Raw genomic sequence first — 21,130 nt, 5'->3', positions numbered from 1 at the left:
AATCGCAATAATTGGCATTGGAAATTACTGTCCGCTAGAGGGCAGCAGTTACTGCACTGAGAACTCGCTTCAAATCCAGACTGGACGTGATCAAAGGAGCGGGGCTATAGAAACATTATTTGCAATTGCAATTTATAGATGTTTTATAATGTCAACACAGAACGACAAATATTTGGGGAGGGGTTAGTTGTTTAGAAAGGTCCAGGAACCAGAGAGAGAGAGAAAAAACTCAAACATTGACAAAGAAAGATGGGAATGCATCAGATTGAATTTTAAAGAGGAAACATTAATAAAGGCGACTGAGAATATGGGATTGCCGGATTAAAAATATAAATGAACCGAACATGTTGGAACTGGAGGGGGAAATATGAAAGAAGACTAGATAGCAGGGGCTGAAGCTGAATAAGGTTAGAAATGCTCAGTTTTCAATGTCTGGGTGACTCGGGGTGGAATAGAGCACGAGAGATCCCACCTCCCCCAATGAATGAAATAAATCGCGGTTTTAGTCCCACCACACCCAGGGCCACGTGGTTTGATCTTTTGACTGCAGAGCCTGGGTTAATTGGGTTTGAACAGAGCGGCGCCCAGTTATCCGAGAAAGGGGAGGTATTCTGACGGTCACACCACTCCGTGTATTCTCACCTCTGTCTCGACCCTGGTGGGTGGGAGAGAGAAAGTGAATGGACACGCTGAGTTTCGGCAGCATCACTGCTTAGATCTCTGTGCATCCCGGAAGATTTACGGGTACTCTGCCCGGGGACAGATAGAGATAAAGAAATGGACAGCAACATCTGAACGCTTTCTGTTGATAGCTGAAGGTGTGGCAGGACTGAGTGTGAGTGTGAGTGTGGGGTGGGGGAGATGATTAGCTTCGCTTCTCGGCACCGGACTATGCAAAGGAAATGAGGAGCGGCGGACCCAGCCAGGAGTTGTCCAGGGTCCATCGCATTCTTCACCTTGCGGCTGTGCTGAACGGCAGACGGAGTATGCTGGCCCCGGAGCAGGGGTGTTGGGCGTGAGTCAGTGTGACACAAAACCGCGGCTCGTTCACTGGAAACCGCTTCAGGTTCGCCTCCGCTGCTCAAACTGACCACAATCTGGGACCATGGGGCGGTGCAATGGGCGCTGCACGCTGATCGTACTCTGCAGTCTGCAGCTGGTAAGTTTGAGATTTCCCTCTTTTAAAAAATATCTTTTTTACAAAACTTTCTATTGCTGTACTGGAAGCAAAGTGGATGTGTGCTGGATTGAGAATAAACGCGGCTGATATCTGGTTATTGCTCCAGTGGGAGGAATACCCATAGACACCCAGACACTAGATTCTAGCTCTCAAATGATTATATTTCGTGTGTGTGTGGTTATATATATATTGTGTGTGTGTTCCGTGTTGAGTTTTCATTCAGCCAAGTCTCTCTCTCTCTCTCTCTCTCTCTCTCCAATTGATTATTTAACCATTATCTGAAAATCTTTACTTTTTAAAATCTTATTTTGAATAGCGAACATTAACGATGAGATAGCAGCAACGATTTGGATTTGGCATCGCTCGCCAATGTGTGTGTTGTTGCACTTTCCAGTTTTCCGATTGTTAGTGATGAACCTGTTCAGTCTGCCCAGTGTTGGCGAGGCGCGGCGGTGCCCAGGTTAATTTCCGACATTGACAGTCGCGGTCCATGTGCAAGGGCTGCTAACGATGCCAATTGAATTGTTCTTCCCATGCTCATATCGTTGTTCTGCAGCGGCTGGTTGTCTGGCTGTGCGGGGCTTGGGTCAGGTTGCATTGCGCGAGGGATGTAATGCCCTTTCCCAAGCGAGGGGTTAAGTCTGTGCTCCGACCAAGTGGTACACTGCGCGTGTTATATCGGGAGGCGAGAGGCACTATTTCAATCGGGCTCTGTCATTCATGTCCCGGTTGCAGTGGGCTGTAACAGAATGTAGTATTGAAGAATCTGGCCCGACCGTGGGACCGTACACACAGCAGGGTTGGAAAAGGAAACGTGTATTCAATTATTACTCATAATGTGAACACGGTAGTTGACACGAGTCATAACGCAGCCCGGAATGGTTACAGGTTGCAAGATTGCACATTAATTATATCCTCCAGGTCTCTCTTGCTGCAACTTGAAGGGACAACATTTTCATCAATGTAACCCAAAACCATCAGACCAGGTGTGTATCAAATATACATTTGCCGTTAATTATAACAGCGATTCAACCATAACCAAGCCACTCCAGTGGGTCAAGGGCAGTACCACAGGTTGCTTATGTCCAGAGACAATAATTGGTTTCACTATGACTCCAATCAGGTAACGGGCTGGAATGAAAACACTTTTTTTTTTAATGTAAGGGGGTTAACATTTTGTCACGCCCAGTTTGAGATGGAGAGTGTATATTTGACTGTTTATAAGGTAGATTTGAATGGGACCCAGCAGGGGTTGTGACTATTTGGAGTAATTCCTGCATCTTTTATTCACCTTTGCCAATTGCAGGAGACCCAAGTCAGTATGTGTGATGCACAGACACAAGAAGGTTTTGGCGAAGAGATGTTGCAGTTTGAGTGTAAAAATGTGGTATGATTAGGAATGGAAGGGAAAAAAATCATAACCATTTTGGGTCGATACAAAAAAAAGTCCATGACTATTGTATGAATGTTGTTTTGAGGATCAGGGTTTGAAAGGAAATGTCCTCAGTCACAGCTGACTTTACGTGGATTCAGCAAATGCTGGGGTTCAGAGAGCTGGAGGTGGTCAGACCACACCATGTAGTCTTGTCTGGCAAGCCCCAATTGGTGTCTTTCCTTGATGCCTGCTCCAAACCACATGGCACATCAACAGCTGCTGCTTTCCAAAGAGTCATTAATTGTGCACAGCACTTTGAAGTGCTTTGGTGTAAAAATGTGAGCATAAATGCAATTGTTTAAGTATACCAAGAAAAGGGAAGCTATCAGTTCTCTCCTTTGCTCATTCGTAGTAACATTCAGAACAGGAGGAGGCCATTCAGCCCCTCAGGCCTGCTCTGCCATTCACTTAAATCGTGCCTGATCTGCACCTCCACTTTATTTCCCTGCCTTTGCTCCCTTCATAATTAACAAAAGTTGAGGGTATTAAGGGATATAGGGCAAATTTTGTTTTCTTTATTAATTCACAGGATGTGGGCATCATTGGCAGTGCCAGCACTTATTGCCCATTCCTAGTTGCCCTTGAGAAGGTGGTGGTGAGCCACCAGCTTGACAACTGTATGGTTTGCTAGGCCATTTCAGAAGGCAATTCAGTCAACCACATTGCTGTGTCTGGAGTCACATGTAGGCCAGACCGGGTAAGGACAGCTGGTTTCCTTCCCTAAATGGACTTTAATGAACCAGACGGGTTTTTATGACAATCCAGTAGTTTCGTGGTCACCATTACTGATGCTAGCTTTTTAATTATTTCACTGAATTTAAATTCCCCAGCTGCTGTGGTGGAATTTGAACACACATCTCTGGTTCATTAGTCCAGGCCTCTGGATCATCAGTCTAGTAACATAACCATTATGCTTCCATTCCCATTGATTCAATTCAGAACTAAGTTTTAGAGAAAAGAAAAAAAATAATGTAAGTTGGAACTCTGGAGGGAAAATAAGCCCAGTAAATATTGGCAATACACAGGGTCAAGTTGGCCTCTGAACGAGAAAGGTCGGGTCATAGTACCAGTAAGACACCAGATCCAAACCCACCTGCTATGCTAACCTATCTTTTTCTTGTAGATGCTCCAAATTAATTACTTGGTTCGGAGCATTTCACTTCAAGTTTTATAGAAGGTGATTTTGGGGCGAGGGGGCAAAATTATTGCGTCTCAGGTCCGTGTGGGTCAAAAAACAGTCCAGCTGGATGAAGGTTCTCTCTTGGCTGCATCAAAACATATGGAATCAAAATGGCGATTCGCCATGCCTCATTCATCCATCACCGCCATCATCCTTGACCTTCACATGTTCCCATCATTTTCCATTTAAAATCTCTTGGCCTTGTCTATGAATCCTTCCACTGCCTTGCCCCACCCTACCTCTGCAAGCTCCTGTAAACCCTGCACCCTCACCAGCAAGCGCTGCTGCTCAACTTCTTCACACAAAGGGTAGTGAAAATCTGGAACACTCTTTCTTTCTCTCTTTCCCCCCCACCAAATAAATAAATAAATAAAAGCTGTTCAGGAAGGAGGTCAACTGTAAAATTTCAAAACTGAGATTGATAGAATTTTTTTAGGCAAGGGTATTAAGGGTTACGGAACTAAAGCGGGTTGATGGAGTTAAGATACAGGTCAGCCGTGATCTAATTGAATGGCGGAACAGGCTCTTGGGGCTGAATGGCCTGCTCCCATGTTCTGGTCTCCTGTTCATTCTTTCCCATTGTTCCACCATTATTTGTTGGAGCCTTCAGTCACATTAATTCTGCTCTCAAGTAGTTGTTTGTTTGTCTGTGCAGCAAGATACTCGTATCGCAGGAGAGCTTCCTGATGCTTGGTTCTTAAATAGAATGCGCTCTCCTCGGTCTTCAAATGGCTCTTGCTGATAACCCACTTTCTGCATAAAGGCATACTTGCATATCCTTATCTATTAAGCAAAGGGAGCCTGAATTAATGAAATATTGAAGTGTTTGAGAATATAATATGGAATGTTAACTCTGATTATTGTAATGTTAGTGAGGGAAGAGAAGTGAAGAACTGATGCTGTTTCACAATTAGATTCTTCATTAAGTACAATCTAATGAAGGCACTGTTCAACAGTTTGCATTATGTATAAAATCAAGTAATTTGCCTAATGAGTATATCATTAATTTGTACAGTTCCCATAGTGATTTTGTGTGTCCTTTTCAACACACCTGTCAAAAATCCATTTGAAGTCTACAACTTAATTCTTGAATCAACAACTGCTAAATATAATTAGGAATTGTGACTGAGCTCTGAGTCATCCCAATGGGCAAGGAAGTACTTGGGAGTGGGGCAAAGGTCAGCAACCCCTTCCTTCCAATTGATTGTATTCCAATAGTTAATACCTGTCTGTATCATGGTGTGTTTTTTTTGCCCAGCTTGGCAATGTTGTAATTGTGAGTTTTGCCTGATTTCCTCCTATGATCAGCTTGGTTCGCTTGTCTGTCTCGGGTCATGGATCAAAGACAACATTCCAGGAGCTGAGCATGTAATCTAGGCTGCCTGGGTCCTAAGCCCTGGAATTCGATCCCTAAACCCCTCTCTCTCTCTCTTTCCTCCTTTTTTTAAGACCTACCTCTTTGACCAAGTCTTTGGTCATCTGCCCTAACATCTCCTTTTGCGGCTCAGTGTCAACTTTTGTTTTGATAACGCTACTGTGAAGCGCCTTGGGACGTTTTACTATGTTAAAGGTGCTCTATAAATGCAAGTTGTTGTATTGTCGGAGATAACATCTTTTGGATCCGGTGTTAAAACATGTTTAGGTGGACATACAAAATCCTGTGGTACTTATCTTGGAAGAAAATGATTGAGTTCGCCCCTCAACTTTCATCCCTCAACCAATATCACCAAAATGGGTTAATTGGACATTCATCTCATTGCTGTTTGTGGGATTGCGTTGTGTGCAAATGAACAACCGTGACTGCACTTTGATAAGTAATTTATCATCTGTGATAGTCTGAGGGTGTGAAAGGTGCTAATATAAATGCAAGTTCACTTATTCGTACTGCAGCCCTTGAACATGTAGGACTGTCTTGACCACATAGCCATTTTCAGCAGAGAAATCAACAAAAGTGATGCACAGAATGATAGAATCCTGTATCCCCCCCCCCCCCCCACCCCCCTTCATGCTTCCAGCAAGATTCATTGATGAGACTTTGATTTCTCGTAGTTGGGGAGGAAGAATCTTAAGATACTTGCAGCTATTCGTATTCAGGGTATCCAAACATAACAGTCATTTAAAGCCGTATCCTTCTACTCAGTATGTCACAATGTTTCTGATGTGGAATATAATTAATCTTGTCATTCCTTTAGAGACTTAAACTGATGGGTCCAATTAAGAACGCTTAAATTCCAGTCTTTCTGAATCCATTTCTGTTATAATTACACTATGCTAGCTTGTAATCATCATGGGTGCGACAACATTAGGGTGGGGAAGTTCTGTTTACTCCGGTGGTTTTGCTTCACATATCTCGATCCATCACTTCCTTCCCCAATGACGCACGTTGAAAATAAGAGCATGGCAATGGAATGAGAGCAGATTGTTCTGATGTCGAGCAAGCACTCTCTACTCTATTTCCTACCGGATGCAAAGTTCCATTTTGGCTGGAGCACGAAAGGTGTGGTGGATTGGCCCTCGTTGTACCTGCCCCGCGTGATTGGCCGATCCTCTGCAGCCCATTTGTGTCCTCGCTGGAGGCGAACTTTGCCCCCTCTGACTCTACAGTGAGGCCATTGGATATAATCAGGGCTTGAAATGGAGTGGGTCAGCCTGTCTCAACTCAACAGTCTTTAAAACAACAAATGTATGTTGAGTCTGTGGATGAATTTTTGAGAGGGGCAGCTATTTTTGTGCATCGAGAAAGCGATTGTATCTTGATTTTGAGGGGGGTGGGTGGTAGACTGTGTTCTTGGCAGTAATTTTTCCCAGAAGGAATGTTTTATTTCAACTGAAGCAAATAAACAGTTGCCAACTTTCCAAAATCACCTGGCTGAAATCTTTCAATGCTTGGAGACCCAGACAGACTTTGCTCACAGGACCAATTATTTTCTGTGAGGTCTCTGACCTGTAAAACCTCTTCCACACACTTTCAGCCTCAACACTGTCTCTGTTCCAAGGCTGCCAGGAGTTGGCTCCTTTCGGGTTATATTTCACCGGCCTCGTCCCCATAAGTGAATGTTTTTTATAATCCGCAAAAAATTGGGCTTCCAAGAACCGTTAGAATGAGTGTGAAATGATGTGGCACAGTCCCTTCAGTCTTGCAATTGAAACTGCTGAAACATTAAACAGCAAAAAAAAGGCTTGTTCTTTCAGTGCTGTGATGAAATAATTGGTGCCTTGGTTGGTATTTATGGGGTGACAACATTGCCCATATTTCATGCCAGACCCTTCCCTGCTCGTGTTACCAAAACAGGCTCACCGTCTGACATCGAGATTGTAATATGTCATCTCAATGTCACGTTTTCCCATTAAACAAACTACAATATTGATTACTGTGCGGGCACACAGGTCTCCGTATCCGCAGTGTATCGGCCATACAGCAATGAAGATGTAAAGCTATACAGTGCGGTTGGATTCTTCTATCTGTATCATGGACATTAATGTCAGCTCCATGATGACGCACATCATTGCTTTTTCAACCTCTAGCCATCCCGGTCATGTCCAAAATCAATTACAAATTTTCAGGAACAGGTAAAGGGCAATAGACATTAAGAAACAAGGCTGTTTCTTTTTATTAAATGAACCCCACCACTTCTCTCAAAATCCCTTCTCCCTCGAGAAACTCCTTCAATTGCTGCTTCAATGGCCGCCTCTGGTAACTTTTACTACCCTTTGGGTGGAAAGTTGTATTTGGCTTCCCCTCTCACTACTACTACTACCTTTCTCTGTTTTAGCTTCGATTCCTGGTATTTAAACCCCTTCACCAATGCAAACAATTTTCCTGGATCAGTTTTGTGAGTGTACTTCTTTGAAAACTTCAATTACATCGTCTCTCAATTCTCCCCTTCCCCGAGTGCTGTATTTGATTTTGATTTTGTCCATATGCTTGACTGATCGTGTAGAGTTATTACATCGTTGGCAAATCCCTGATTCCCGGATGAAAGATTTCTGCTAATTCCACTCCAATTGAGTCGGAACAAAATCTTTCAGCCTTCAGGTCAGGTCTGACCAATGCATTCAAGCTGCTTGATTGAATTCTTGAGCTCAATTTCCTGATGACCTTTTTATTAAAGAAAAATCGACACTAAATTACCACTTAATACTTGGTCGTAAAGTACAAATGTTTTGCTCTCTAATCCATGCATTCTTCAGCTGACATGATAGCAGTACAGAGCCTGGGTTTATATACCGAGAAAGGCAATTTGCATTGCTGAATTGAATACACACCATCAAATAAAGTAGATACCTCAATCCATTAAGAGGGCAGGGCAGAAAGCCACCTAGTATTTTTTGTTCCTGATTGTGATTAAAACTGCCATCAGTAAATAGGGCCAAGAGAGTAGCGCTGTCTTAAGACTCTTTAGTGGTCTCTTGAATGCGATATTAGCATGGTCCCTATGGACTTCCAGGCTGTGGCACTTTCAGTGCTGTAGTTGCTGGTTAAGCAAAAATACTGTTTTGATAAGAAAATAGCAGTGTATGTTTGGCTTGCAGCCGTCACCATCTCACTGTCCATATGCAAACCCTGAGAATTGCTTTCCGTTCCTTTAAGGAAATAAATTATTCCTGGGTCTCCTGTGGTGTTGCTCATGGTGAGTCAAAGGATAAGGTAAAAGTAAGTAAAAGATAATGAGGTCTCTCTCCCCCCTTTTAAGATGCCGCTTAATTCCTAAATCTTTGACCAAGCTTTTGGTCACGTGTCCTAATGTGAGCGGCTCGGTGTCTGTAATGTATTTGCTTCATGGGTTCTTTGCTTAAGAATTCATATCGCATTGCTATTAAGAACTACGGGTACAACATCCCAAATCTGGCAATCTTCGAGCCGCGGCTGTGCCGGTTTTCGTATTTTTCCGGATTTCGGGTCGGACATTGAAAGAGCTCGTGGGTTGGGTCGGCTGAGTTGAGGGAGCATATGAGTTGGGTCAGGGTCGAGGGTCATTTGGCAAGGCTTGGACCGATCGCAGGCCCGATTACTCGACCTGAAATTCGCTTTTGTATAAAATGGCCGGTTTTTGGAATTCCAGACTCGGGACGTTGTACCTGTATTTGGTTTTATTAGCAAAGGTTTAACACTACACATTACAGTTCAACCACCTGCCGCCTCATGGATCCCCTGAACCCAACTGGCTGGGGTTTTATTGAGTCTTGTGAATGTCATGTGACTGGCTAAAGCCACTCCCAATGCAACAGCTCTACAACTCTTTTGGGAGGGGGGGTACAAAATAAACATTAGATCGCGTGCCCCCCGAACTGGGGGACACTCCAGACACTTATAACTGCCTTTTTTTTGTTTTTTTTCCCTTGTGATTTTTTTTTTGGGTATTAAAATCATATAATTTACAAGTGCCCCCTATAAAAGGGGAGGGGGACCCTAAAACCCAGCAATTAAAACAAATTAAACTTTAAAACATAAAATCAAATTAAAATTTGGTTGCCGGGGTGACAATGCACTCCAGTCCCTCCGGCGCCCACCTCTCGCGGAAGGCCGCAAGTGTACCGGTGGACACCGCGTGCTCCATCTCCAAGGACACCCTGGCGCGGAAGAGAGGCAGGCAGTCAGGCTGAACGATCCCCTCGACCGCCCGCTGCCTGGACTGGCTGATGGCACCCTTAGCCGTGCCCAGGAGCAGTCCTATGAGGAGTCCCTCGGACCTACCCGCTCCCCTCTGCACAGGGTGCCCAAAGATCAGGAGTGTGGGACTGAAGTGCAGCCAGAAATTGAGGAGCAGCCCCTTTAAATAATGGAACAGGGGCTGCACCCTCGCACACTCCATTAAAAACGTGGAACACGGACTCTTCCAGACCGCAGAAATTGCAGGTGGCCTGGGAGTCCGTGAACCGGCTTAAAAATTTGTTGCACGGGACTGCTCCGTGCACCACCCTCCAGGCCAAGTCCCCGATAAATAGTGGGAGGACTCCCGCGTAGAGTGCACTCCATCGGGGACCCCCGCCTCCTCCGGACGGCAAGATTGTACGCCATGGTGTGTCCGGACGGCAGACGAGGATGGCAAAGTTGAGAGTGTGCAGGAGCAGCCCGTACAGGAAACCCCTCCGCACAGAACTGAAAGGCACGGAGGGGATTTCCCCGAGGCGGCTCAAGTTGTCAGGCGCCGGCTCCCGAGGGAGGTTCCAGGGTTTGGCGCCGATGAGGAATTCCATCCGGACGGGGGTCAGTTCGGACGGGATCTCCCCACGTGCTTGAGCCTCCTCGATACACCTAACTGAGTCAGGGCCCAGAGCTGTTTTTAGCGACTCGATGGCATCGGCCACGTGGCGGATGTCGGCTGAATTTAGGCGCTGTGCCAGCATATCTGGCGCCATCCAGCCCGCTCCTCCGCCATCGAGCAGGTCCCTGACCCTGGTCACCTCACCAGCCACAGCCCTCTCGTCTGACTGCCACCTCAAACCTCGGTCATGGAGGTACGGATTCCCGAGCAACGGCTCCTGCAGGACAGCCGCCACTCCAGCCGGTGGAGAGCTGCGCTTGGTGGAGAATTTGTTCCAGACCCTGGTGAGTTCCTTGTAAAAGACAGGCAGCCCCTGGACGGTGGTCCTGACGCCCCCCAAGCTCTCAAACAGGAACTGCATGTCATAGTTGAGGCTGTGCTGCTGGCGGAAGAAATACGTCGCCAGAGCACGCCACCTAGGAGGGGGCTCGACGTAAAGGTATCTCTGCAGGGTCTGAAGACGGAAAGTCGCGAGCTGGGCGCTGACGCACACCAGCGACTGACCGCCCTGCCTAAGCGGGAGACTCAAGACCACAGCAGAGACCCAGTGCTTCCTGTTGTTCCAGAAGAAGTCCACCAGCTTCTTCTGTATCCTGGCGACAAACGCAGGGGGAGGGTTCAAAGTGACCAGCCGGTACCACAGCATAGCGGCCACCAGCTGGTTTATGACTAGCGCTCGACCCCTGTAGGACAGCACTCGGAGCAGTCCTGTCCAGTGCCCTAGGCGAGCGGCGATCTTGGCCTCCAGCTCTTGCCAGTTCGCTGGCCAGGCTTCCTCGTCGGGGCTAAGGTAGACTCCCAGATAGAGGAGATGGGTCGTGCTCCAGGCAAAAGGCCTGAGCTCCTCCGGCAGGGAGTCCACCCGCCACTGACCCACCAGGAGTCCGGAACATTTCTCCCAGTTGATCCTGGCGGAGGATGCGGCCGAGTAAATCTCCTGGCACTCACGCATCCTCCGCAGGTCAACGGGATCCTCTACCGTGAGGAGCACGTCATCGGCGTAAGCCGCGAGGACGCCCTCCACGCCCGGCCCTTGCAGAGCCAGTCCCGTCAACCTCGTCCGCAGGAGGCTCCACGCAGATGGCATATAACTGGCCGGACATGGGGCATCCCTGGCGCACCCCTTTCCTAAAGCGAAGGGGCGCCGTCAAGGACCCGTTTACCTTAATCAGACACTCCGCGGCGGCATACAAAAGTCGGATCCGGGCGACGAAATGCATCCCGAACCCGAAAGCGCGCAGAGTTCCGAACAGATAGTCGTGATCCACACTGTCGAACGCCTTCTCTTGGTCGAGGGATAGGAAGGCGACCGACAGACCAGCCTCCTGGGAATGATGGATGAGGTCCCGGACCAGATGGATGTTATCGTGGATTGTCCGGCCCGGGACCGTGTAGGACTGGTCGGGGTGGATCATATGGTCCAGCACGGCACCAAGGCGAGCAGACATCGCCCTGGCGAAGATTTTGTAGTCCGTGCTGAGGAGGGAGACCGGGCGCCAGTTCTTAAGGAGGCGGAGATCGCCCTTCTTAGGCAGCAGGACGATGACTGCCCTGCGCCAAGAGAGGGGCATCTCCCCGGTCGCCAGACTTTCCCCCAGGACCCGCGCGTAGTCGCCTCCCAGGACGACACACAACGCCCTGTGGAACTCCACGGTCAGCCTGTCCAGCCCCGGGGCTTTTCCCCTCGAGAGCCGGTCGAGGGCGCCGGTCAGCTCCGCCAGGCTCAGCGGAGCTTCCAGATTTTCGGCGCCCTCCGGGCCGACCTTCAGCAAGTCCTCCCACAAAACTCTACGTGCTTCCTCGCTGGACGGCTCCGGAGAGAACAGAGCCCCGTAATAGTCTCTGGCCCCGTTGGTGACGCCCTCCGGATCCGAGACGAGAGAGCCATCGTCAGCCAGCAGCGTCAAGAGCTGCTTACGGACACCCTGTCTTTTTTCTAGCAGTAGAAGAAGGGGGAGCCGCGGTCCAGATCCCGCAGGAACTGGATCTGCGACCTCACGAACGCGCCTCGGGACCCGACGAACTGCAGGTCCTTCAGCGCGGCCTTCTTCACTTCGTACACCGTCCACAGGGCCGGGTCCTCGACGACTTGACCGAGACAGGATTCCAGGTCGAGCACCTCTTTTTCTAGGCGCCCGACCCTGGCCGCGCCCGCTTCTTGGTCGACCCCCTCGTATACTCTTGACAGAAGACACGGACGTGAGCCTTGCCCACGTCCCACCATAGCCTCAAGGAGGGGAAGCCCCCCTGCTTCCTTCTCCAGTCGGCCCAGAAACGACGAAACGAGTCCTGGAACCGCTCGTCCTCCAGCAGCCGGTTGTTAAAGTGCCAGTACGCGGACCCCGTCCTCGCGCGGAGCGAAGCGAGCTCCGAACACGGCACCGGCCGCATGGAGGCCGCCGGAATGCAGGAGACGTACGCCCGAGACACGTAAAGGCCGTCGATTCTGGACCATCCTACTCCAGGCCTCACCCAAGTAAAGGCGCTGGAGTCGGGATGGAGATTTTGCCAGACGTCCACCAAATCGAAGGTCCCTCAACTTCTCGATCTCGACCGGAGCGGTCCCTCGCCTCGAGGGTGCAGTTAAAATCCCCCCTGAGGACAATGCAGTCGCCGACATCGACGGAGCCAAGAAGAGCAGACACTTCTTAGAAGCGCGTTTGCTGCGGGCCGGGCTGAGGGGCGTACACGTTCACGAGATGGAGCGGCACGTCCCCCAGGAGAACCGTGACGTGCAGCAAGCGGCCTGGCACGGGCTCCTCGACCCCCAAGATCTCCAGCTGAAAATGCAGGGCCAGCAAGATGGCCACCCCACAAGAAGTGGCGGTGAGGTGGCTCATGCGGACCTCTCCTTGCCATTCCAGGAGCCACGTGGCTTTGTCTCCCGGAACGGTGTGGGTTTCTTGCAGGAAGCACACCGCATATTTCCCCTCCCGCAGGAGCGAAAAATTGTTAAATCTACGGCGTGCCCCTCTGCCGCCGTTGATGTTGAGGCTGGTTATGGTTATCTTCATGACAAAAGCATAGTGCAACCTCTACCTTAACCTATTGTGGGGGGGGGGGAGTGGAGTCGTTTGTTGACCTCCGCTCCCTCCGCAGCCCAGCGAGGAACGTTTAGAGCCGGCGCAGATCGAGGCTTATTGTGCCTTTGATAAGGGCCCGCCCACGGCCATGGTTTTAGCGGCGGCGCAGACAGGCGTGATTAGCAGCGCCGGCTCGGACCATTTTTCCAGGGCCAGATGGGCTCGTTTGCGGCGACCCTGGCTCTGGACCATAAAGTCCCGGAGCTCCTTTACAGGAATGATGGACTCAGCGGCGAGCACGAGGAGATCCACCGCCTCACTGGCGATGGACTCCAGATCTTCTCCCGCATCCTCCACCGAGTCCCCGTCCCCCTCCAGGAGGTCGCCGCCAGCAGCCGGTCCGTCAACCGCACAAGGTACGGCAAACAGCCTGGCCACTCCATCCGGCCCTGGGTCTGCCCCGATCCCATCCCCAGGATCGTCGGCAGAGGAGTCCCCACTGGGCTCTCTTAATTGTGGTGCTGGGTCAGGAAGCGACAGCGGAAGGGGTTCCCCCTCCGCCCCAGGGAACGGGGAACATGGAGATACCTGGTCAAAGAAATGCTCCAAGTCCCCCAGCTCCAAAGTTGGGGGCGAGGGTTGGTGTTCTTTCCCCCCCCCCCCCTCCCCGCCCCAGCGTGTGCAGAATCTTTAAAATCAATAACATTTTCTATATCTGCCGGATTGAGCAAGTCCCGGGGGATGTTGATTGTTGGCTGGGCGGGCTCAGGTTCGGCCTTTTTGGCTCCTCCCGCCTCAGTCCCCGGGACGCTCGACCCGGCGGCAACGCATTCCTCCGCCGGTCCCACGCCCCCTACGACAGGCAGATCTCCCTTGCCATCCCCGGGAGGCAGAGGCTGGGCAGCCTCGACTGTCTGAGCCTCCCCAGGGACAGATTCCCCCCCGCCTACGGCGCTGGTGGGGGTCGCGGGACACGCGGAGGGATGTTGTTCCCCCTCCACCTCATTGGAGCGGCGCCTCCTTTTTTTTTCCTGGGGGGGCGCGGAGGCAGGGAGACCTCCATGTCTGCTGAGTCCTCCTGCTCCACTCCCCCCTTTTGCTTTTCTTTCCCGTGCTCGAGCCCCTCTGCGGTATTGGTCAAGGGCTCAGGCACGGGCTCAGGGCACCCTGCGCTCGCCGGTGACAGGGTTGGGCTGAGCGCGGTGATGGGGCTGTCCGGCGCACTGAGGGGACCCGCCTCGAGGTGTCTTGTCTTCCTCCGCGCCTTCCTTCAGACCGGACGCTCTTTTCCCCCCCCCCCCCCCCCCCCCCCGGAGGCCGTGAAAACAAAGGCCTCCGACGCTGTCCGCGCACCCAGGCGGACGCTACTAGGGGGAGGGGTGGCGGCGGCGCCAGCCTTGGCCGCCTTTGGTGGTTTGCAGGCATGGCACCGCACGCCGTCCGACGCCCAGAAGACGCGGTAGGCGGTCCCCTCGTGCACCACATTAAAAATGCCCTCCGTCGTCTCCTCCCGCGCCAGCCGGACAAAGAGCTGGCGGCGGGAGGAGAATACGTGCCGCAGGCTGGTCTCCCTGAGGCCGAGCGGTATCGGGTTAATCCCTGACCTTACCTCCCCCAGTTGATGTAGGTGGGGAAGCAGGAGCTCAGCGGGAACAAAGGGCGGGACGTTGGATAATATGACCCTCTGTGCGGTGGCCTCGAGAGGGTCCACCGGCAGGAACGTCCCGCCCACCCTGAGCCCCTTTTCCAGGGCCAGGGACACCGCCCGCTCCGACCCCAGGAAGAACACAGCCTTCCCAGACATTTTGGAGGCTGCGACAATGGCCGAGGGGCCGACTACCCCAGCCATCCTCAATGCTCATAGTGGGGTGGGTGTAGCTCTTGACCCCGTGTTTCTTCGTTAATCTAAATGGTGGTAGGGCAGCAGGAGGCGCCGTGGATGCAGACGCCGCCTGCGCGTATGTTTTTGCTGACCCTGCCACTTGCGTAGATGGAGTCGCCATCACGGGGTCCCTTTAAGGGCTCCACTCGCCCCAAAGTCACAGGCCTTAATGGTCTTAATTGGCCTTGTTATTTGTGAGCAGAGGGAGCTCTTAAAGAGGCTCACCTCTCCACTAGTTAACAATTTGGGGAGGGTCCTTGCTCCCTCTGCTCAGTTGTCTTTAAATATAATTGTTTTAAATTAGGAGGAAAGGGCTCTCCGAGAGAGAGAGAGAGAGAGAGGGGAGAGACCGACAGAGAGCGAGAGAGAGAGGGGGGTGGGAAAGAGGGAAGCTGTGAGGGCAGGTCTCCCCTCACAGTGCTGGGTGGGCGTTGCTGGGGTGCAGCCCCCGGATGGTGAAAGAACAACGTTTTTAGATGATCTTCGGGTGGGGGGAGAAGATGTCTTCACCTGGGGCAGCTGGAGCTACCCAGGCACAGCACTCCCAACGATGTTAAATGGTGATTAAATGATTCTTCAGCCAGGTAGCTCCAGCTATCCCAGGCCAGGCAATGGGGGAGGGGTGCTTCAGCGGTGTGTGGGGCCTAGTTGTGGGCAAGACCCCCACACACACTTCCACACGCAAAAACCCCCCCGCGATGTTCCGGCCCTCGAAGTTATCTTCTTTCTCCCCCCACCGATAAAACAAAGTCTTTAGGGAGTGCACCAGTTCACCCACCTGAAGAATGATAATGACTCTCCCTCCTTCCACACTGGATGATGTTCTTTTCCCCCTTTCTCCAACTCTCTGCGGCAGTAATAAAGTTGATAAATTTTCTGCTCTCCTCCTCTTCCTCTGGATGATTTGATGTGTAGTAGGCCCCTTCCTCCTCTTCCTGGGGTGTTGTACAGGGTTCACAGGCCTCAGGCAGGAGCTCCTTCCCTCACTGCTCCAGGCTCCAAATGATTAGGCCACGCCTACAACAGCTTGACAACACCTGTGAGTAATCTCACCGGTGCATACATTAGTGTCAAATTTTCTTTTGATAACGCTCCTGTGAAGCACCTTGTGACGTTTTACTGCATTAAAGGCACTATGTAAATGCAAGTTGTTGGTCAAATTATTTGTGCTATGGACATTGGTCCAGTGGCCTTCTCTCCAACACTTTATTTATGATAACTACAAAAAGGCAATTTTCATACATAGGTCCACACCTGCAAACCGAATTTCATCTTGTGCCTCAAGAGTTTTAAAAACTGGGTTTAAACCAACTGGGTTAAAAATCTGCCCTTCTAAAGCTGAGGTATACACCAGAAATAATGTGGTTAGCCACTGTACATTTTGAGCTTTCTGGTGGGTGGAAGAACAACACGCTGATGGACCATATATTTCAGGGTAAACTACAATGCTTTGTTTATTGTAGATGTAAATTTATACAGAAGTAAGTTCAGTTAGTGAAATCCGATTCCCCTTTACTAAATGAACAGTATAACCAGAAGATGTTGAATTTTCTTGCATTGAATTAAAAACACACATTTGTCTCCATCTTTTCTAACGTTGGTGTGAATGAATTTCTGACAATACCTGGGATGTGTGGATTTACGCGGCAGGTGACTAAAATTGAACAACAATTGGATTGATAAAGATGCTGCGCAAAGTTTCCCTTTTGCAAAAGCGGCAAAGATATTCTGTTGAAAAGTGCTTTCAATTCAGATTTATACAGGTACAACGTATGCAATCTGGAATCATCGGTACCGAATCTGCTGGATTTTGGGTTTTGCTGGATTTCGGACCTTGCCCCTGCCACCCCTCCTTGCCGAAATGTCTGGTTTTCGGACAATTCCGGTTTTCAGAGTTCTGGATTCGGGACACTGCACCTATATTGTCCATTTTTAACTCTCGGTTGCATAACGTAACAATCACAGAAGTACAAGAAACTCCGTCTATTAAATGGGAACAAGTAAATAGAAAAAGGAAGGGCGAAGAAAGTCTACAGACCCATCAATGCCGCCTCTGACTACAAGAGTGTGCAACCTCATGGACTCTTCTCCCAGGTAATGATCACTCCAGAGAGAGGCAAAAAACAAGAGGACAAATATATTCGTGATCCCCTTGAACTTTCGCACAGCCATTGAGTTAGCTCTAGAATTCTGTGTGTGTCTTGCTGTTAATTCCAGTAAGTGATAATTCCCACGTGTACTTTATCATTTGACTCCTGTGAAGCGTCATCCGACTGGGAAATAAAAGTATTCCCTTTCTATGTAATAATACTGCCTCATTCCTGGTAACACACATTTCCCAACTCTATACTAAGCTACGGATATTGACGCCATATAAATTGAGATCTTCAGCTGGGCGAACTGCTATTTTTGATTCAAACACCTCTCGGCTGTTGGGAGGCAACAAACTGACATTATTTTCTGTGTTTCTCTCAAATCTATACTAATGCCTGCAGGGCAGTGCAGCCATAAATCAACAATACTGGTATTAGACGACCAAGGCGGCTTGTTCTCTTTCTCCTTTTATTTGGTGTTCTGTGTAACTCCATGACCCTGGTTCAAATGTAGCGGCAAATCTGCAGTTATTTTCTAGTTTGTCTGACACGAGTCCAGTCAGGAGGTTAGGTGGCAACGCCACAGAAGTTCCAAGCTGTAGTTGTTGTTTTGCAATAGTTAAGCAAGGCGATGAGATTCGACACCTTGCTTTGTCTTAAAGCCACCACGAGAAGGTGCCTTGCTTATACACCAAGCAGCTGTTGAAACACAAACATAAACCAGAAAGCTCCCCTAAGCCAATTGGATGAGCTCTACTGAAACACAGAGAGACACACACACACACACACACACACACACACACACAACCAAACTTGGCACAAAGCCATAGCGGACAAAAGAAGCCAGGTTTGACTCTTGGTTTCTGCTGAAGTTGGTTGATTTTGGCTGGCGCAGGAGTTGGGTTGCTCATGAACTGCGTTCCCTAACCACTGACTCCATCCCTCGCCCTAGCATCAATCTGAGGGTGAACAAGACTGTTCGCAACCTAGGTGTCATATTTGACTCTGAAATGAGTTTCCAACCACGCATCCGCGGCATAACTAAAACCGCCTTTTTCCACCTGTGTAACATTGTCCACCTCCACCCCTGCTTCAGCTCTTCTGCTGAAACCCTCATTCATGCCTTTGTTACCTTTAGACTTGAATACTCCAACTCACTCCTGGCCGGCCTCCCACATTCTACACTACGTAACCCGAGGTCATCCAAAACTCAGCAGCCCGTGTACCAACTTGCACTAATTCATGATCACCCCTCACCCCTATGCTTTCTGACCTACATTGGCCCCCAGTTAAACAATGCCCTGATTTCAAAATTCTCATCCCTGCTAACAAATCACTCTATGGCCTTGCCCCTCCCTATCTCTGTAATCTTTTTCAGCCTCACAACCCAACAAGATGTCTGCGCTTCTCAAATTCTGGCCTCTTGAACATCCCTCATTATAACTGCTCAAACATCGGTGGCCATGCCTTCAGCTGTTTGGATCCTAAGCTCTGGAACTCCCTCCTTAAACCCCTCCGCTTCTCTACCTCTTTCCTCCTTTTATGACGCTCCTTAAAACCTACCTCTTTAAACATGCTGTTGGTCACCTGTCTTAATTTTTTCTTTTGTGACTTAGTGTCAAATATCTGCCTTTTCTTGTAAACACTTGTGAAGTTCCTTGGGATGCTTTACTACGTTAAAGGTGCTATATAAGTAAAAGTTTTTTATTATTATTGTCCCTCCATGCCCCATGACGTAGCAAGTATAGTGGAGGGGGATGGAAACGGTCAGGGCTTCTGCACCAGATTGCTATCCAGTGACTTCTATTGGGGTGTGTGCAGGCATTAGGTGTGGGCTCGCACAGTTACTGTTGAGGCTCGCATATGAAGAATGGCCCTTTTTTGGGCAAGGTTATGAAAGCCATGGAACTACCACCATGAAAGTTAGCACAGTGAAAGTCGGGGGCTAGGTGGATGAATGAAAAAGAAAGACTTAGATTTATATAGCGCCTTTCATGACCACCGGATGTCTCAAAGCGCCTTACAGCCAATGGAGAGGAGACAACGACTGTTTTATTTTGTTACATTGTGTATTTCATTCAAAGTTACCAAAACTTTGCTGTGAAAGTTTTAACTCGAGTGGGCGTGCCTTTAGAGTGGGTGGGGGGGGTGGCGCTTTAGGGTGTATGATGTGCAGGGCATTCCCTCCCCCTCAAAGACTCCTTGGTGTGAGGAACGGGCCATTTTAACTCGAGCTTCATTGAAGCAGTTCCGCTCCGTCTCTCGCCTGAAACAGGCGACAGTGATGTCACGGCCAAAGGGTGGGAGTGGGAATTGGGGTTTGAGCCGGGCCTCTCCGGGGTCGGAAGCAAATGGTCTATGGTGAGGTAAGTAGAACCGCAGCAGGGCTCCAGGCTGATGGTGCTGGGGGGGGAGGCTGTCGGTGGAGCCCCAAGGTTTCCTTGTCGGACCCAGAGGAGCACTCCTAGGCCTCACGGAACCGTACCAAAATTCTTGGGGCCTTTTCTGGCACGATTTTATGTTGGTGATTGCGTGAATTTCATATTTCAGCGTTAAAATTGTGTCGGCGGGGGGGGGGAAAGTAATCGGAGCCCGACGCTTCAATATTCATGAGGTCCATCGCCTGCCTTGACTCCAGGCTCTCCAAAAGCTGGGAGTTAAAATTGCGAGGGAGGAGCGGGAATGCAGGTTCTACCTGCCCTCGCCGCTTCCAGGGTTAAAATGGGGGGGGCCATGTAACTCTACAGCGAAGAAAACAATGTCTGTATCGTGCAGTGGCAAGTGTCACTGGGGTTATTTATTATGAATGTTGGTCTTCACACCATTTGGCAATCCCCCTCCTTGATGTTTGCCAGAAACTTGACGCGATTCAAGCTGACACACCCATCAAATTGTGAAAACACCATTTCACTAAGTTTCATTTATAGTTGCTTTGATCCTTGTCCTTCCCATCAATGAAGGTGGAGAGCTGGAAGTTAGCTACACTGCAGGGATGTGGTCATTTTTAGTGGAGTTGATGTGTGAATTATTAAACCCGAGGAATTTTCCCCTAAGGTGGCCATCGAGTGAGCAAGAGAAGTTGGGAGGCTGGGCCTGAGAAGGACGGGCGCTCAGACTCATCAAATGTGATCAAGCCTTCTGGAAACGCAAATGACTGGTTGGAGGGGGAGGGGGGTGGGGAACTGCTGCAAATGTTTGCTGAACACTGAATGCAACACCGAAAGGTGGGTGAGGGTGATGGAGAATTTCATTTTAAGCTGAAGCATGTCTCCAAACCTGCGCAATCTCTGAATATACAGGAAATAAAAAGCAAATGGATACGCATTCTTAAAGCTGTTGCAAAGGCTAGCTGGCTCAGCTTGACAGCCCCACCGCCAACTATGTGAAGCCAATTCGGTCATGTATATTGAAGAATTGTTCATCAAAATACGACCAAGCATTCTTGGAACTATAAATGACGTAACTGATCCATTCGGGTAATCAGGCCTTTGTGTCTTGTGGCAACAGACAGCCGAGTCTTTGAGGCGTCACAAATAATTTGCATAGCTTTTATGTGGTTTCTGCAGCAAACCATCTAATGAAGAGGTAATAACTCCCATCAGGAAGGAATAGCATTTATATCATCATTAGCAACTGCAGCAAGAGGTTCTTTCGGAGATACGAGACAGAGGAATTGTATTTCTTGGCTGATGTATGACTGTCTCTTCCCGATAGTATATTTTCTCTGGTGTTCAAGTAAAAATTAAACTTTAAATAATTGATGGCAAAAGAATTGGATTGAAGGTGGCCTTGTGTATGCAGCCAGACTGTGCCAGTTTCATGTCTAAGTTGTGCTGAGGTGGACAACCCAGTTTTTGAGCTATTTCAGCCCGTTAATCTTTTTTTTTTGGCTTCTTTCTGGCCTGTGTTTGGCCTGGGGTGAAACCACCACAAACTGACCTCTAAACCAATGCTCGTTTGCTCATCCTTGCAATTCACGGAAATACCATCAGCCACATGTTTCTTTAGAGCAGATGGGTTTATTGACATCAGCAACAGCTCAATTTTCCTGCGGAGAGAAGGGGAGAAATT

At 49.4% G+C, this 21,130-nt stretch overlaps 1 protein-coding gene across 1 annotated transcript in view; it reads left to right on the top strand.

The window, feature by feature from the left end:
- Window positions 1-888: 888 nt before the first annotated feature.
- Window positions 889-21,130, top strand: part of nkain1 (sodium/potassium transporting ATPase interacting 1) — a 604,623-nt gene continuing 584,381 nt past the window's right edge. Inside the window, exon 1 of the mRNA XM_070898961.1 lies at window positions 889-1,159. Within this exon, the coding sequence (XP_070755062.1) occupies window positions 1,106-1,159 (54 nt within the window). The 5' untranslated portion in view covers window positions 889-1,105. The remainder of the gene's footprint in view (window positions 1,160-21,130) is intronic.

The sequence above is a fragment of the Pristiophorus japonicus genome, chromosome 14, assembly GCF_044704955.1.
Source record: "Pristiophorus japonicus isolate sPriJap1 chromosome 14, sPriJap1.hap1, whole genome shotgun sequence".
NCBI classification, from domain to species: Eukaryota; Metazoa; Chordata; class Chondrichthyes; family Pristiophoridae; genus Pristiophorus; species Pristiophorus japonicus.
The sequence above is the reverse complement of the archived record's forward strand: the minus strand, read 5'-3'. Positions and strand labels throughout refer to the sequence as shown.